Source organism: Megalobrama amblycephala, linkage group LG12, assembly GCF_018812025.1.
Source record: "Megalobrama amblycephala isolate DHTTF-2021 linkage group LG12, ASM1881202v1, whole genome shotgun sequence".
NCBI classification, from domain to species: domain Eukaryota; kingdom Metazoa; phylum Chordata; class Actinopteri; order Cypriniformes; family Xenocyprididae; genus Megalobrama; species Megalobrama amblycephala.
The window spans coordinates 16,374,733-16,393,470 of record NC_063055.1 but is presented as its reverse complement, the minus strand read 5'-3'; the positions used below and the strand labels follow the sequence as shown (position 1 = coordinate 16,393,470).

Sequence of the window (18,738 nt, the reverse complement as noted above, 5' to 3'; positions counted from 1 at the left end):
GCCTACATTTTGATTGACCAGGAACATTAAGGTGTTTACATTCATGTGTGGTGCTTATTTTTAAATATTATAAAATATGTTCCATATGTTGAGATGAAACATCAGTAGAGAGATTATGATTATATAGGATGTATTAGTTTTGTGAACTGGTTCAGCCAATTCACTGAAAAGATCCGAATAAAAATCGGACATCCCCAAAGGCATATTATCCAATTGACAGGGAGTGTCAGACTCAAGTCCTTGTAATATAAACTTTTATTGGAAATGTGCCAAGTAGGCTAAAACAAAACTTCAGGTGGCTCATGTATAAACCTTTACGTAGATTTTATCCTAAAAGTCTGCGTACGCACAAAGTGTTCAGATTTATAAAAACACGCGTAGCCTACGCGAGAACCTGCGCGAAGCTTTAGGCTATAAAACTCACCCAGTCAGCACATATTTACTTTTTATAAAATAAATAAATGAATGAATGAATGATATATATATATATATATATATATATATATATATATATATATATATATATATATATATATATACATAATTTATTTCTTATGAATCCCGCTATGTGCGTGGAAATTGCGTGCGCACATTTCAATGTCTTTTTTTGTGCGTAGGCTACGCAACGTTTATACATCATGCCCTAGTTCATTGGTTCTGAACCTTCTGTCACGGAAAAATTGCGTAACCGCTCTGACGTCAGCTGTTTATCATGGAGGAATATGCCCGTGAACCCTGGTAAAGTACATCCTGACTTCACTTCTGACGAGTCCGCACTTCAGTTCATGACAGGAAATAGCTGTTATTTGAAGCAGTTTATATTCTCATTTGTTTTTGTGTTGTGCATATCGGTTTGTTTCTCAGCTGTCATTGTAGAGTAGCCTGCTGTAACAGTTCACACACACACTGTTGACACATTACACCGAGTGTTTGATAAACATGTTATCATGTGGGATCTCATCTCAGCACTGATGAGGCACAATAAACTCGCCGTTTTCCTTCACTGGCAGCTTTAACTCTTTATTTAGTATTAAAAAAGTCCTTGTAAAGCCATACGAAATAATAGTAGACATTAACTCTTGATTTAGTATTAAGCCGACATAATACAAGAATTATCCATGTAAAGACAAATTAAATGATTGTCAGAAAAATATATTTTTAATGCATCAGTTTATTGAACTTTTAGATAAATATAAAAGAAAATCTTGCATGTGTGTTTTTATGTTTTGTATCATATTTGATACATCAGGCTTTTATGGCTCTCTATAGTATATGTGAGAACATGGAGCTCATAGTCAAGGAGGACATATTCACCTCAGTTACATTCAGAGGCCCAAACAGAGCACAAATATGCACATTTGGTAATGTGAATCAATGAGATCTGTATAACAATATAACAGACTACTTACATAAATTATCAGTACATATAAATATAATTTATCACTCTATATCTTTCAATAATATGTCTTATGAAGATAATATTTAAATGCTTAGTTTTTAGTTTTTAATTGTGGTGGGCAAAACATGTAGTGCAATTCAAAGCAATGATGTTTGAGAGCCTGTTGTATCATATTTGATAGACACATTATGACTTTTGTATGGATGGGTAATCAAATAAACCTAAGTTGTTTCAGGCCAGCAAATGTTGATCTTGAAATATCAATAACAATATAAAGGTTATTCTTATGTTTACCTTCTAAAAATCTGTAGCGATTTTACAGCAAAAAGACCTGAAGGGGGACATTTTTTAGAGTAATATAAAAGGGCTTTTACTTGCAAAAAAAAAAAAAAAAAGAAAAGTATTGACTATCAACTAGACAGCAGAAGGCATGTAGAAGATTCTTTACAACAGGTTTTTCAGCTTTTGTTTTATTTTTAGTCCATGGAGGATAGTTGATGACTGTGGAGGTGCATTTACCATGGGGGCCATTGGAGGGGGGGTGTTCCAGTCTGTTAAAGGCTTTCGGAACGCACCTGTGGTATGCTTTACTGACACCAACAAAACAACTGAGCTCAGCAATCACAATCACTAATACACAATACATTTACTACTAATAAACTCCCTCTGTGACTATAGGGTGTACGACACAGGCTAAGAGGGAGCGCAAATGCTGTGAGAGTAAGAGCACCACAAATTGGAGGTGATGTTGCAGAATCTTTTTTTGTGTTATTGTTTCTTGATCTGATTTGTGTGGTGTAAAACTATTGTGTATGACTAGTTTCAGCATTTTTTATATCAGTGATTCACTATACATTGTGTCATGGGTTCTGTTTTTCTGTTGCAGGTAGTTTTGCTGTGTGGGGTGGACTCTTTTCCACCATAGACTGTGGTCTTGTGCGTTTACGGGGTAAGGAAGACCCTTGGAACTCTATCACCAGTGGAGCCATGACTGGAGCTATACTGGCTGCACGCAGTAAGTTTAGCATGGTGGTCATTCTATTACCAGTATTCTTCCATAATATTGGACATTAAAGTTGCGGTCACATCTACCGTTGTTCAGCAAATTTTAGCGAGCAAAATCTAGTCAGTTCAGTTGGAATCCACACAAATGGGAATTTCGCGTGAGGGTGAAATATTTTGCATCATGTTCAGCTTGATTTTGCCACGCTGACCAACAGAAAGCTGCATGGTTTAAAAGTGAATTCTGTGTGAGCATTGCTTCATACGGAGTGTGCGTAATTATTATGCAAGTTGATTTTTCCAAGCACACTTTACCAATTCCAAACCACATCAATCTTAATAACAACTGTTAATTTTGTATTTAATCATTCATAAGTGATATATAGTTGTTCATGAAGGCTGGAAGTGAAAACGCCTTATATTCAGGTGTGCATAATTATTATCAGGTTTTCTTTTACAGATAAAATGAGCCAAAAAAGAGATTTATCTCAGACTGAAAAGTCAAAAATTATCAAATGCCCATGAAAAGGATGCAATACTAGAAATTGCAAAGTTAAAGCATGGCCATTGGACATCGAAATGCTCATTCGATCAGCAGGGTCAGACAAAAACAGGTGGAGAAGAAAAGACAAAAAAAATTTTAACTGCAAAAGAATTAAGGTGAAGAATTAAGTGTGAAACCATCAGGGACCCTTTAGTCTCCAGCGCCACCATTTTCCAGAACTGCAACCTACCTGGAGTCTCCAAAAGTGCAAGGTGTCAGGATCTCAGAGACTTAGGTTAGGTAAAGAATCTTAAAAAATGACTCCCACCAGGATTCTTTACCTAATCTAAGGAAAATGGTGGCACTGGAGACTAATGGGTTCCTGATGGTTTCACACTTAATTCTTCACCTTAATTCTTAATTATTTTGCAGTTAACATGTGTCTTTTCTTTTCCACCTTTGTTTTTGCTACACTAATAATGGCCAATGGACCTTTTTTCCTCAGAAAATTTAGCAGACATTGTATTGTGACCGCACAATACAATTATAATGTGCCCACTGGAATACACTACACGACTTTTAAAATCAGAATTGAAAACATCAGGCATCATTTATTTGGTTACAAAGGAAAACCTGGCAATCACACCCTACCAGACTTTCAAGTCATTTTGTAAACAACAAACTCGCACAGAAACATGCTAGGTCATGCATGACAACTAAAAAAACAATATGCGTTTTAAAATTGGCTCAAAATATCAAATTTGTTTGATATCCTCAGACTGACTCAGAGTCTGAAGCTAAAAAATCTGTGCCAATCAAGCACTGCACGATTTGGCATGGCTCTGACTTCAGGCAACTAGTGTTGACTCGTCCATACAGCAAATCGGACCAAAAATCTGGACAAAAGTTGTGTAATGTATTCCAGTCTTTGACATTTGAGGTATAAAGACCCATTGGAAAAAATCTTCTGATGATCTGGACTGTTCTATAATAGCATACAATCTGCATAAATCTTTAGTCTTGCAATTACCTCTGGATCATGAGTTTGCAAATAGAAAATGTGTTTGCAATGTTTGTATTTCAGGTGGTCCCCTAGCCATGGTGGGCTCTGCAATGATGGGGGGAATTCTGCTTGCACTAATCGAGGGCTTTGGGATACTTCTTACTAGATACACAGCACAGCAGTTTCAGAATCGTGAGTTACATGTGTCTGAATACACTCTTAAAATTAAAGGCTCCTTATTGGCATTGTTGGCTCCATGAAGAACCTTTAACATCCATTGTACAAAAGGTTCTTTACAGTGGAAAAAGGATCTTCAGATTATTAAAATAATATTCTTCTCACTCTTTTAAGAACTGTTAAACTGCCCCTATTATGCATTTTTGAATATTACCTTTCATACAGTGTGTAATATAGCTGTCTGTGAATGTAAACGGTCTGCAGAGTTTTGAAGATCAAAGTGCATGACAAATAAAGTTATCTCCTAAAAGAAAGAATCGATTCTGAATTGCTGAAATGAGTTGTCAGCATACCTACATAACAATGTAACAAATTTGCATGATGCCAGCCTATGGTCTTCATTTGCTGCCCATGAACAACATCTATTTTGACCCACCCTCACACACTGTAGTTGTAGCTGAGGCCTGGAAGAGTTTGGTTTCTGTTGTCAAAATGTTGAGATGACACTGTTTTCAGCACTGTGAATCCACATTGCATGCATTTTAAGAGGATTAGGACTCGCGCTGGAATTAATACGGAAAAACCAACGCCATTGTTACTGTTTGAGCTGTTACTGTCTAGAGCTAAAATTCAGATATGGTAGGCATTTCCGACACAATCTTACCAATTGGAGCAGAGTAGGCTGGCAAAAAAAAAAAGTCTTCAAATGAACTGTTTTCAGAGAAATTAGGTAATGTGCAATGTCACTATATTGCCAAAAGTATTGGGACACCCCTCCAAATCATTGAATTCAGGTGTTCCAATCACTTCCATGGCCACATGTGTATAAAATCCAGCACCTAGGAATACAGACTGCTTCTACAAACATTTGTGAAGGAATGGGTCGCTCTCAGGAGCTCAGTGAATTCAAGTGTGGTACCGTGATAGGTTGCCACCTGTGCAATAAGTCCATTCGTGAAATTTCCTCACTACTAAATATTCCACGGTCAACTGTTAGTGGTATCAAAATAAAGTGGAAGCAATTGGGAACAACAGCAACTCAGCCACGAAGTGGTAGGCCACGTAAAATCACAGAGAGGGTGTCAGTGCATGCTGAGGCGCACAGTGCGCAGAAGTCACCAACTTTATGCAGAGTCAATAGCTACAGACCTCCAAACTTCGTGTGGCCTTTAGATTAGCTCAAGAACAGTGTGTAGAGAGCTTCATGGAATGGGTTTCCATGGCCGAGCAGCTGCATCCAAGCCTTACATCACCAAGCGCAACGCAAAGCGTCGGAGGCAGTGGTGTAAAGCACGCCGCCACTGGACTCTAGAGCAGTGGAGATGTGTTCTCTAGAGTGACGAATCACGCTTCTCTGTCTGGCAATTAGATGGTCGAGTCTGGGTTTGGCGGTTGCTAGGAGAACGATACTTGCCTGACTGCATTGTGCCAAGTGTAAAGTTTGGTGGAGGGGGATTATGGTGTGGGGTTGTTTTTCAAGGGTTGGACAATTTGATGCTCCCAAATTTGACTGCGCACCAGTGCACAAAGGAAGGTCCATAAAGACATGGATGAACGAGTTTGGTGTGGAGGAACTTGACTGGCCTGCACAGAGTCCTGACCTCAACCCAATAGAACACCTTTGGGATAAATTAGAGTGGAGACTGCAAGCCAGGCTTTCTCGCCAACATCACTGCCTGACCTCACAAATGCTCTTCTAGAAGAATGGTCAAAAATTCCCAAAAACACACTCCTAAACCTTGTGGAAAGCCTTCCCAGAAGAGTCAAAGCTGTAATAGCTGTAAAGGGTGGGCCAACTCCAAATTAAACCCTACGGATTAAGAATGGGATGTCATTAAAGTTCATGTGCACACAAAGGCAGGCGTCCCAAAAACTTTGGCAATATAGTGTATATTATGAGAAAATAAAGTTTTTGGATGCATGTAAACCTATTGTAGAGGAGAACTTCAAAACAAAATTAGGAACCTTTAAAATAGCATAATAGGGGCACTTTAAAAGAAACGTTCTTTGGGCAACCCAAAATGGTTCTTCTATTGCATCGCTTTAAAATTCATTAGGTTTTAAACAACAAAGATATCTTTATTTATGGACAGACTATTCCTTTAATACTGAGCCCTGCGCGGGAAGAAAAAATAGATATTGTGGCCATTAATTATGAATTTGTTCTGACAAATTTGTTGCCATGTTTTATTAATTTGTGTAAATCATGGCAAGATTGTACAAATTCATGGCAATTTAACAATTTAACTAAATCAAAATGGGGGACAAATTAGTACAACGTGGCCATAATTTGATCTAAATGAGAGAACAATTTATAAATTTGTGGGAATGAATTCATGGCCACAGTGTTTTTTACTTGCATGTCAGGTGCGGTGCTACATACTTTAAAACACTGTTGTTTAACATTTGTATTAGATTAAGAGAATTTTATTACCTTTAGTTTTATTTTGCACATAGTTTTGTTGAAGCTGCTTCAGAGGTGTTCACTATCTGCTTCTTCTCTTCATCTATAGCCAGTCCTTTTGTGGAGGATCCGAGTCAGCTTCCCCCGAAAGAAGGCCAAGAGACACGTGGTTATGGACAGTATCAGTAAATCCACTGTGTTACAGTGGAGACTGTAATATTATAGACTGTGAAAAAAAAGAGGATTGTTAGAAGTTTAGGACCCTCTTCATAGTTTACAGTACCCTCCAGAGACAGGGGATACTCCTGAACCTTTTATCCTCTATGGAGTGGTGCAGGGATGATGTATTTTTGTAGGCCAAACCTGGAAACAAGTTAGCATTTTAGCACTTCTGGTTCCATCGTCCTAAAGTCAATGGGTTTTTTTAATGGGTTTTTGGTTAAATGCTTGAAATAAGGTCTGTGGTGAACACAAACTCAAGATATTTTTCAATTTTATTCTACAATATAAAATATATCAGTAATATCCTCCTGTGTTTTTCTTTTTTTACTTTTATTTGTGTAGTTGTTACTAACAAATGGCTAAATGGAACTACAGAGGTTTTGGGGACATTCAACATCATCAGCCAAACAGGTTATCTCATCTACGCACTAGTCTGCTTCCACAGCCTTGTTATGTTCGTCAGGGTTGCCAGGTTTTCACAACAAAACCCGCCCAATTGCTATTCAAAACTAGCCCAATCGCTTTTCAGGGTGGGTCCCACGGTAAAAATTGCGTTCTGGGGGATAAAATCTGAATTTTTGGAGGGGCTCCTCAGGTAAAAGTCACATTCTGGGGGCTAAATATAACGTTATCTAGGGTCACTTCAACCCGCGGACATGAAAAACAACCCTCAACAACAGTGTAAAAGTAGTCCAATTCCACGGGAAAACCGCGGACTTGGCAACACTGAAAATCATACTCTTGCAAACTATTATAACTCTAACTTTCAGGGAAAATGATTTAAACAAAGACTAAAAGAGTTGTCAGAAACTTAGTGATGGTGATGCTGAAGTCATGCGACTGTGGTGTACAGTAGTTCGATTATAGCCTAAAGTTGTATTCACTTGTGAAAATTATCACGATGAACAAATGTGTAAGAATCATAAGCTTTTGTTAGTCACAGACCTTATTTTCTGCAATAATCCAAAAGTCAAAGGAAAAATACTTTTAAGGATAATGCCAACTTCCGGGTTGGCATACAAAAATATGTCAACCCTGCACCACTCTATTAGATGGCCACTCAGGGGAAAGTAGTAAGTAATTTTCTATTGTGTATGAATTGTAATATATACTTGTATTTTCTCCTGTTGCAAAGGGAAAATGTCACCCAAAGATTTGTCAAGTTTATACAGGCTTGTTTGAACACTTCTTACTAAGACTAATATACGGTATAAATGTGTGCTAGAAAATGACTCTCCATTACAGCACTTTTCATTTAGCCGGACTAACTAAATCAGTTGGAGATATTCCAGGAATGTAATTAATTGCAATGTTGCAAGAAGACTTGAATAATAATTCCTATGAAAGTTCATTTTGAAATCATTCAGTGTTATGCAAACAAGGCTATGCAAAGTTGCAGTACATTTTTATATTACATTTATCTTAATCTAATACATGATTTGGACTCTTGATTTACCAACAGCCTCTTTAGATTTTGCTTTAGATCTTCAAAGTTATTCAAATTCAAATTGAGATTTTTCAGAGATTTTGAATATTTTCCATTCCAATTACATAGCATCTCCTGCATTCTTTACTGATAAACTGAAATGAATTAATCTATAATACATAATGTGCAGTCAAAAAAGACACTGTTGTTGAAGTTGATATTCAACTTTAATGTTCCTCTACCAAATTAAATTTATGTCATTCAATTTCTCCAGTTTGGTACCAGTAATTTTCCTACTCTCTATAACAATCTTTGTGTAATGTCTTGTAGTTTTTTTTTTTTTTTTTTTTTTTTTTTTGATGGATTATTTATTTTTTGAAGCACAATAGAGGCAAGAATAAGAGAATATGTATGTATAAGTAACCTGTCTCAATAAAGTATTTTATGGTTGATGCATAGGCCTGTATTGTTTAGAGATGTTATTTTTATTAGGTGTTAGTAATGGTGATGGAACCCTGTTGTATTTCTACTATTTTGCCAATTATACTTTTTCTGCCCTAAAAGTGTCTGGACTTCAGAAACCATAATTCGTAGAAACTTTAAACATGGTGGAATGGCTCTAAATCCCCGCAAACACACACACATTTGTCGGACACTTGGTGGCGCTATAATAATATGCAATTTAGTTCACAACTCTGGACTTCTAAGGGCTAGAATCAATTCCATTTTCCTCTGAATCCTTGAGTCAAGCCCTACAAGAATTGATATATCTGACTTTGATTTTGTTCACTGTTTTTCCACCATTTTGAATTTTCTGAAAAAACATTTTTTTCTAACTCCTGGTTCAAAATTCCAGGCACTTGGTTTGATTCCCACGAAACTTGGCACACACCATTCTAAGGTCCTCATGACAAAAAGTTTAAGCACTGCAAAGATATAAGCCAATTAAAGAGACGTGGCTGAGTATGTGTCCCATTTGTGCTCTGAATTTCACCCATCCAAGAGCACACACTCGGAGCAGTGGGCAGCCTGCAGCACCCAGGGAGCGATTGGGGGTTAGGTGATTTGCTTAAGAGCACCTCAATTGTGGGTAATGACAGTGGAAGAGAGTGCTGTTCATTCACCCCCTCACATAAATTCCCTGCCAATACTGAGACTTGAACCCACAACTTTCAGGTTACAAGTCCAACTCGCTAACCATTAGGCCACAACTGGCCACCTTAAAATGGTCTTGCATCACCCATTTTGACTGATAGAATGCTGCAGTTATGATTATTTTGTAGGCAAACCCGGAAGTAAGCATCACCCAGGTTCCCTCTACAAAATCCCAATTGGATTTTTCTATTGGCTTTTGAATTTTTGTGGAAATAAGGTCTGTGACCAACAAAAGTTTATGATTCTTACATGTTTTTCATCATGATAATCTTCACAAATTAACAGAATTTTTTAAGCCTGAATAAGCCTAAATAAATAAGCCAGAAGGAAAAAGCTAAGAGTAGATGACGTTTAATGTTACTGACAACCTCTGTAGTCCCATTTAGCCTCTTGTTAGCAACAAGTAAGCTTTAAAAATCGGTTGTATTATATAGAGCTTGGGTTAACCACAAACCTTATTTCAGGCATTTAACAAAACAAACAAACAAAAAAACAAAACTTCAGGACAATGGAAGCGGAAGTGCTAAAATGCTAACTCATTTCTGGATTTTGGCACAAAAATATGTAATCCCTGCAGCACTCTATTGACTCTATTGACAGAGCTAACAAAACCATGAAAAATCAATCCTACAAATGAAAAAAGGCCACCATCCGCCAAACATCAGCAGCTAATAACATCATGATGAAAATGGAAATATTCGTAAACCATGTGAAAACGAGTGGCGTTATAATTAGCAACTTTACTTTTTTGTTAACAGCTTTGCAACTGTACATGATAGTATTAAAATTATTGTTTCTTCTGAAACTTTGCTTTAAGGGTTAAAGAGATAGTTCACCCAAAAATGAAAATTTTGTCATCATTTACTCACCCTCATGTTCTTCTGCTGAACACAAAGATATTTTGAATAATGTTGGTAACCAGACAGTTGACCATTGATTTCCATAGTATTTTTTTCCTACTATGGAAGTCAATGGCTACCATCAACTGTAGCAACATTCTTCAAAATATCTTCTTTTGTGTTCAGCAGAAGAAAGAAACACATACATGTTTGGAACAACATGAAGGAGAGTAAATGATGAAAAAAAAAAATAAAAAAAATCAATTTTTGGGTGAGCTATCTCTTTAACAAGTGTATAGGCTATCTCATTTATATGTTTATGTCAGATCTTCACCAAACTTACAGCTTTAGACCATGGTGACAAAAGTGATTAAAAGAATTCTGATCCGTTAAATCATTTACGATCTGATATATTTGTTGGCTGTGATATATATCACACAAATATACAGTTATAAAAGTTAGAAGACCACATATAGCCTATTTAGTACAAAAATAAATAAAAAGTTCCTTACGATAAATATTTCTGGACTGAAAATGATACTCACTCGTTTGAAATTGACGTATGACATTCTATGACAGGCAATTCATCTTAATTTTTAACATGGGTCCACCTGCACCGCATATCTTATGAGCAAATATATTTATTTAATTATTTATTTGTTGTTGTTTTTTTCAGCGTTTTTATTTTGGTTTGTTTGTGTTTGTATTTGACAGCTTTTTGTGCTGCTAGAATTTTCAGTCCCGTGGGTTTGCAATGCATGCTGGTAAATGTAGTCACCGAAAGCGTCAAAAATGGTGGATGTTCAGCCTCCGCCTTTCAGAACTCTGGACGATTTTCTGCTGGGTTCGGCCCGATTCTCAGTGCCAGATGTTCGTAACTTGGATCGGTGGAATAACCGAATCATTAACAACCTGCTGTATTACCAGTCAAACTATTTTGCCTTCGCCGTGGCATTTTTGGTTGTAGTCGGGTAAGGAAACACCAGTGACGTGTACGTTCATTCAGACCTATTCACTGTTCTTTTAAAATCCTTTTCCAGGTAACCACATTTGTGTTCTGTTCTGTATTGAATGCGTTTTTTTAAATGCTCACAATGAATTAATTTGTAGCGTTGAACTAAATTAGGCCATTGTTGCGTTACAAACATTCACTTCTCTGTTTGGAGTGAAAACGATCATGTTTTTCATGGGCTTTGTTTATTAAGACGTTGTTTTGTTGGCATCACCTAGACAGTTACAAAGCAGTGTGTTACAAATCAGAATTTTTCTTTTTTCTTTTTTTCAAACAGTTCTCATGTAGCCTACTCATCCCAGGTTAAGATACAATTATCCTTTTACTTTCAGTGGCCCATTGTTTCATCACTTTCTTCACTTGACCAACATTTCCCTTTTAGTTTAACTTAATGTACTAATACTGACATAAAAAATAATAATAAAAAAACTATATAGACATATGTCTATTAAAGTTTTGTTTACAAAATTACAAAACGTCTAACTAAAATTGAATTTTTGTAGAACGAATATTGCTTGGTGGAAGAATAACCGTTTTATAAAAGCAATAATCCCTGTTAAGCCATAATTTACAGTGAATTTAGAAAGGCTAAGGGGGTTTCAGGCACTCTGATCCTTCGAACTTTACTGTAAACCACTGTTTCACAAGGCTATTGCTTTAAAAGAGACCTATTATGCAAAACTCATAATTATACTACAATAACAGTGTCTTTTGTAATTGTGCCATAGGTATTTCCAACCACTCCAGCTGATCCTTGGGGCAACAGTTGTGATCCTTCTGTTTTTGGGGTTTGTCTGGGCAGCTGAAAACAAGGCGGTAATCCGACGATTCCGGAGGAATCATCCATCTCTCTCCGTATCTGCAATTTTGGGCTCCAGCTACCTTCTTCTGTCCGTTTTAGGAGGGGTAGCTGTTTTCCTCTTTGGCATTGCCTTCCCCATATTAAGTTAGTATTCTTTGTTGCCTAAGTCTTTTTTTTCCCCTAACACTAAAAAGTACTAGATAATTGAAATATTTTCAGTTATTGAAATCAATTATCAGCAATTTTTGTTCTGTTAATACTTTGTATGTACCCATAGCTTGAGCAATGTGTATTGAAAGGCTTACATTATTTTGCTGTGTCACACTTTGATAGTCCTCTCTGATACTTTCTCCTCACAGTGATCCTAATCCATGCTTCAGTAAGACTCAGAAGCCTTAAGAATAAACTAGAGAATAAGTTGGAAAGTATAGGATTGAAGAGGACTCCCATGGGCCTGATACTGGAAGCTCTGGGACAGGAACAAGAGGCTGGATCATAGCTGCGCTGACTACCTAACTGTGCTATCGCTCACCCCTTCTTTCCTATGAGCTTCTTACATGTCCTTAAAATGTATATGAAAACAGATATTGGCAAAACATGTATGGCATATTGTTAAAGTCTCTCAGATATGCAAGAGGGGTCCAATGGACAGGATTAAGTTTTATGATGCAGTTTATGAAAAATAGCAAAAAGTATGATTACAGGATCAGGTGTTAATAACTACATTAGGTGTCCAAATTAAAAACAAAAAACAGCAATATTATGCCTTGTAAATAGATTGTAGGCTGAGTTATTAAATTTACATTTACTATTTGAGTAACAGTCTGTTATTGCTTAATTCTATGGATTTAATTGTGCCTACACATGTATTCTGTCCCTAAGTATGTTTGATTATGTGAATTGTGATGAAGGATATTTAAAGAGATTGTCTTTTATGCCAGTGCATTACATGACCAAATATTATTTTTACAGTTTGTTTTGAGTTGTATTGTATTTTGTTTTAAACAAAATAGTGCCATATGCCATATGGCCTGCCATGAGTTGTGTTTGCAGTCTTACAAAGTGCCAAGGGTAAATGCTTCCCTGTTATAGCAACCCAAATTTGTGACCAAGAATATTCATTCTTTATGTTTCCATTTATGTGAATTTTGCATCGCAAACTGACATTGTTGGTGAAAAAAATTTGAAGGAGAGATACAAACTGTAGTCAGACATAAATTATATAATAAACAGGGATGAATCTTAATACAGATTTGGTTGACTAAATGTTCTGAGAAATGTAACACTACAGATATTTAATCTTTCTTTTAGTTATTTAATATGTGTAAGAACAAAAACATGAAGTTATTTGTATTTTCTGCATATTTAATGTTTACAACATCAGTTGCCTTGTATTTTCAGGAAATGCTCATCCATCGCAGTGCATAAATAAACTTTCATATATCTGCAGCTTTTGTCTTTTCGTCTGACACCGCTTAGGGGCTCTGTGGCCGTTAAAATTAATGTATAGATGCGAATCGTAAGGTAGCCACTGATTCGAAACAAAAAATTCATAAAGCTTCATGAAGCAGTGTTTTGAAATCGCCCATCACTAGATATTGTTGAGTAAAGGTATTTTGTTTTGTTTTTTTGGCGAACAAAAAGTATTCTTGTCGCTACTTAACATTAAGGGCTGAATCACTGTAGTCACATGCACAGTTTTAATTACGTATTTAGTAGCTTTCTGGGCATTGAAAGTGTTAATTATCTTGCTGGCAATGCAGGCTTCACTGAGCCATCGGATTTAATCAAAAATACCTTAAAGGGTTAGTTTACCCAAAAATGAAAATTCTGTCATTTACTCACCCTCGTGTCGTTCCACACCTGTAAGACCTTTGTTAATCTTCGGAACACAAATTAAGATATTTTTGTTGAAATCCGATGGCTCTGTGAGGCCTGCATAGGGAGCGATGACATTTCCTCTCTCAAGATCCATAAAGGTAGTAAAAACATATTTAAATCAGTTCATGTGATTACAGTGGTTCAATATTAATATTATAAAGAGACGAGAATATTTTTGGTGCGCCAAAAAAAACAAAATAAGGACTTATTTAGTGATGGACGATTTCAAAACACTGCTTCAGGAAGCTTTGGAGTGTTATGAATCAGCGGTTCAGCTGACAGAGAGCAGCGGGGTTGTGGCAGCCATCTGGCATCACAGAGTGTGTTAGATATAACACAGGGGCACTTAATGATGCCCTAACGAAATATACATTTTGATCATGATTAAAATTAAAAATTTTATGGAACTTTGCATAATACAGTTGCATGAGCCATTTCAGAGTGCTCAGTGTTTCTCAGCCATGTTCAAGGGAGTGCTAAATTTGACCATGGCTGATGAAAAACAGGCATGGAGTCGATCAGTCTGTGGCACTGCTCAGGTGTTATGAGAGCCCAGGTTGCTCTGATAGTGGCCTTCAGCTCCTCTGGATTGTTGGATAATGGCCTAAGAAAATACAAAGTTTGATTTTATTTCACTGTACTTTTATGAAATCTATGACTCTACAGGTGCTGGTCAAATAATTAGAATATCATCAAAAAGTTGATTTATTTCACTAATTCCATTCAAAAAGTGAAACTTGTATATTATATTCATTCATTACACACAGACTGATATATTTCAAATGTTCATTTCTTTTAATTTTTAAGATTATAACTGACAACTAAGGAAAATCCCAAATTCAGTATCTCAGAAAATTAGAATATTACTTAAGACCAATACAAAGAAAGGATTTTTAGAAATCTTGGCCAACTGAAAAGTATGAACATGAAAAGTATGAGCATGTACAGCACTCAATACTTAGTTGGGGCTCCTTTTGCCTGAATTACTGCAGCAATGCGGCGTGGCATGGAGTCGATCAGTCTGTGGCACTGCTCAGGTGTTATGAGAGCCCAGGTTGCTCTGATAGTGGCCTTCAGCTCCTCTGGATTGTTGGGTCTGGTATATCGCATCTTCCTCTTCACAATACCCCATAGCTTCTATGGGGTTAAGGTCAGGCAAGTTTGCTGGCCAATTAAGAACAGGGATACCATGGTCCTTAAACCAGGTACTGGTAGCTTTGGCACTGTCTGCAGGTGCCGAGTCCTGTTGGAAAATGAAATCTGCATCTCCATAAAGTTGGTCAGCAGCAGGAAGCATGAAGTGCTCTAAAACTTCCTGGTATACTGCTGCGTCGACCTTGGACCTCAGAAAACACAGTGGACCAACACCAGCAGATGACATGGCACCCCAAACCATCACTGACTGTGGAAACTTTACACTGGACCTCAAGTGGATTGTGTGCCTCTCCTCTCTTCCTCCAGACTCTGGGACCCTGATTTCCAAAGGAAATGCAAAATTTACTTTCATCAGAGAACATAACTTTGGACCACTCAGCAGCAGTCCAGTCCTTTTTGTCTTTAGCCCAGGCGAGACGCTTCTGACGCTGTCTGTTGTTCAAGAGTGGCTTGACACAAGGAATGTGACAGCTGAAACCCATGTCTTGCATACGTCTGTGCGTAGTGGTTCTTGAAGCACTGACTCCAGCTGCAGTCCAATCTTGTGAATCTACCCCACATTTTTGAATGGGTTTTGTTTCACAATCCTCTCTAGGGTGCGGTTATCCCTATTGCTTGTACACTTTTTTCTACCACATCTTTTCCTTGCCTTCGCCTCTCTATTAATGTGCTTGGACACAGAGCTCTGTGAACAGCCAGCCTCTTTTGCAATGACCTTTTGTGTCTTGCCCTCCTTGTGCAAGGTGTCAATGGTCTTCCCCATGATTGTGTAGCCTACAGAACTAGACTGAGAGACCATTTAAAGGCCTTTGCAGGTGTTTTGAGTTAATTAGCTGATTAGAGTGTGGCACCAGGTGTCTTCAATATTGAACCTTTTCACAATATTCTAATTTTCTGAGATACTGAATTTGGGATTTTCCTTAGTTGTCAGTTATAATCATCAAAATTAAAAGAAATAAACATTTGAAATATATCAGTATTTGTGTAATGAATGGCATTAGTGAAATAAATCAACTTTTTGATGATATTCTAATTATATGACCAGCACCTGTATACAGGTGACAGTAAACAGCTGCTTTATTGCACTTTCTGCCCATTTGGCAAAGGCTTTATTGGCCATGTCCCTTTGATCCTAATAGGCTACATTTCTTCAATAAACATCCTTTATTCTTTATTATATCCTTTACCACAAATCGCATGAAAAACACAGAAACAAAATATTGTTGTAATTGTCTTTTTATTAGCTTAATGTTTCATCTGTGTACAAACGTTTCTATCTGTTAGATATGTACAATGACAGAATGCGGTGCTACTGGATTTTCTTCATAGAAGGGTGGGAGTTATGGTACGTAATATGAATGACAGATCAGTAGCAAATCATCTGTCTGGGAGTTGCAGTCATTTGACCCGGAATAGAGGCAGAGCCGGACAGCACTTACAGCCCTTTATAAAGAAATATCAAGTAAACATGGGAATCCATCAATATTTTCCCAAATGTGCACACGTTTGGACTAAAAGCCTAATGGACGTTACTTATTGTGATCACAAATAAAATGGAGCAGATGAAATTGAATATGTCTCGTTATTTAATTTGAAATAGCAGTTAGTTACTGTGGTCAAGCCAGCCACAGTTTGAAAATATACAGTCAAGCCTGCCTATTATATGATCATGATAGTTTCAGGAACAGCAGAGAAAGAGAATGCAATTTCAGAGCACTTATCTTTGAGTTTCCCAGAAATTATGCGAGATGATATAAAAAGATTTCATGTTTTGAGATTTTGTAATTCTAATTTATCCTTATTATTTATGTGGTGCCTTTGACACTGCTGCATTACTTTGAATAATGTTTTTTTTTTTCTTTAAAGGACACATTTCAAGTCATTGTTTTATTCATATGTATTTACAGCATAATTATTTGCAAAAAGCACATAAAATAACTTTCTAAATACCTCATATATACCATACAAATGCATTACTGACTCACTTATTCTTGCATGCAAAGCAAACGTAACCCCTCTACCCAAGTTCTACTCGTCCCGCTCTGTGTGGGCCTTGAACCTGGGTCTCTGGTGTGAGAGTCGGACACTCTAACAAGGAGGCTAAAGACTCCAATCTCTAGCATCAGTCGCAAGAGCATCTCTTGAGATCAGAGAAGTGAGGTTTACTTGCACAGCACCTACTAGCTGGCCTCCGTTACACTCACCCCCTTAAACCTCACTCCCATCAGGGTCACGGTACCAGTGTATCCCCTCTACCCAAGTCCTACTCGCCCTGCTCTGCGCAGGCCTCGAGCCTAGGAGTCGGACACTCTAACAAGGAGGCAAAAGGCTGCAATCTCTAGCATAAGTCGCTAGAGCATCTCTTGAGATCAGAGAAGTGAGGTTTACTTGCACAGCAACTACTAGCTGGCATCCGTTATACTCATTATCCGTGCCTAAATTATATGAATATTTTATACACCTATTAAAACCTCATTTCAAACAAGTAGAAAAAACAAATGGTCAGTTTTTATAGGGGACATCCCATACAGTACGAAAACCTCATATGAATCCATTTTACTGCAGCGTTTTGGAGATATATGTCATTATTCTACTTTATACACCTATAAAAACCTCATTTTCTAATAAGTAGAAAAAAATAACTGTCAGTTTTTATAGGGGACGTCCCATGCAAACCTCATATGAAACCATTTTACTGCAGCAGTTTGGATATATATCATATTAATCAACTTCAGATGCATATAAATACCACATTAATCGACTTCAGAGGCATATAAAGACCTAATTTCAAATAAGCAGAAAAAACGAATGGTCACTTTTTTTAGGGACGTCCCATAGAGTATATGGACACCTCATATGAATCCGTTTTACTGCAGGACTTTGGAGATAATTCATATTAATCGACTTCAGATGCATATAAACACCACATTTCAAATAAGTAGAAATGGCCAGTTTTTATAGGGGACGTCCCATACAGTATGCACACCTCATGAATCCATTTTACTGCAGCATTTTGGAGATATGTCACATTAATTGACTTTAGATGCCTATTAAGAACTCACTTCAAATGAGTAGAATAAAATAATGGTCAGTTTTTATGGGGACGTCCCATATAGTATGCACACCTCATATGAATCCACTGCAGTGTTTTGGAGATATGTCACATTAATCGACTTCAGAGGCCTATAAAGTCCTTGTTTCAAATGGGTAGACAAAAGTAATGGACAGTTCTCATAGGGCACACCTCATATGAAACTGAGCCCTTTTACTGCAGCATTGTGGAAATGTGTCATATTTTACTACTTCAGAGGTCTATAAACACCTAATTTCTAATTAGAAAAAACTATGCCAGTTTTATAGGGGCATCCCATAGAGTATGCACACCTCATATGAAAACATTTTACTGCAGCATTTTGGAAATGTGTTATATTTTACTACTTCAGAGGCCTATGAAGACCTTATTTCTAATAAACAGAAAAAATAAATGCCTGTTCTTGTAGGGGGACATCCATACTTTCTATTCACACCTCATTAAACCATTTCACTGTCACTAGTGGGGTGAAAGGTGGTGACAATTATAGGGGCCCCCACTGCCCAGGGGGCCCACCAAATCCAGTAGTCATACTATAGTCAAGTCACCTTTATTTATATAGCGCTTTTTACAATGCAGATTGTGTCAAAGCAGCTTTACATTGATAGCTGGTACATAATTTGGCTGCACAGCAGCTCTTAAATAATAGTGTCAATGCAGGCAGATCAGAAGCACTGTTGAATAAA

General features: G+C 37.1%; 2 protein-coding genes across 2 annotated transcripts; both read left to right on the top strand.

The window, feature by feature from the left end:
• Positions 1–622: 622 nt before the first annotated feature.
• timm17b (translocase of inner mitochondrial membrane 17 homolog B (yeast)) lies at positions 623–8,575 on the top strand. Its single transcript, XM_048210397.1, has 6 exons — positions 623–738; positions 1,880–1,979; positions 2,078–2,141; positions 2,286–2,414; positions 3,970–4,080; positions 6,579–8,575. The coding sequence occupies exons 1-6, from the start codon at positions 713–715 to the stop codon at positions 6,656–6,658; spliced, it is 510 nt and encodes a 169-aa protein (XP_048066354.1). The 5' UTR covers positions 623–712; the 3' UTR covers positions 6,659–8,575.
• Positions 8,576–10,861: 2,286 nt separating this feature from the next.
• Positions 10,862–13,374, top strand: praf2 (PRA1 domain family, member 2). The gene is made up of 3 exons (XM_048210667.1): positions 10,862–11,082; positions 11,852–12,069; positions 12,285–13,374. The coding sequence occupies exons 1-3, from the start codon at positions 10,904–10,906 to the stop codon at positions 12,422–12,424; spliced, it is 537 nt and encodes a 178-aa protein (XP_048066624.1). The 5' UTR covers positions 10,862–10,903; the 3' UTR covers positions 12,425–13,374.
• Positions 13,375–18,738: the final 5,364 nt, after the last annotated feature.

Excerpts from the sequence above, each read along its gene's own strand:
- timm17b (XM_048210397.1), top strand. The coding sequence starts at position 713 with ATGGAGGAATATGCCCGTGAACCCTG. Across the intron at positions 739-1,879 it reads GAATATGCCCGTGAACCCTG|TCCATGGAGGATAGTTGATG; the intron begins GTAAAGTACATC and ends TTTTATTTTTAG. Across the intron at positions 2,142-2,285 it reads AAGAGCACCACAAATTGGAG|GTAGTTTTGCTGTGTGGGGT; the intron begins GTGATGTTGCAG and ends TTTCTGTTGCAG.
- praf2 (XM_048210667.1), top strand. The coding sequence starts at position 10,904 with ATGGTGGATGTTCAGCCTCCGCCTTTCAGAACTCTGGACGATTTTCTG. Across the intron at positions 11,083-11,851 it reads GCATTTTTGGTTGTAGTCGG|GTATTTCCAACCACTCCAGC; the intron begins GTAAGGAAACAC and ends ATTGTGCCATAG. Across the intron at positions 12,070-12,284 it reads CATTGCCTTCCCCATATTAA|TGATCCTAATCCATGCTTCA; the intron begins GTTAGTATTCTT and ends TTCTCCTCACAG.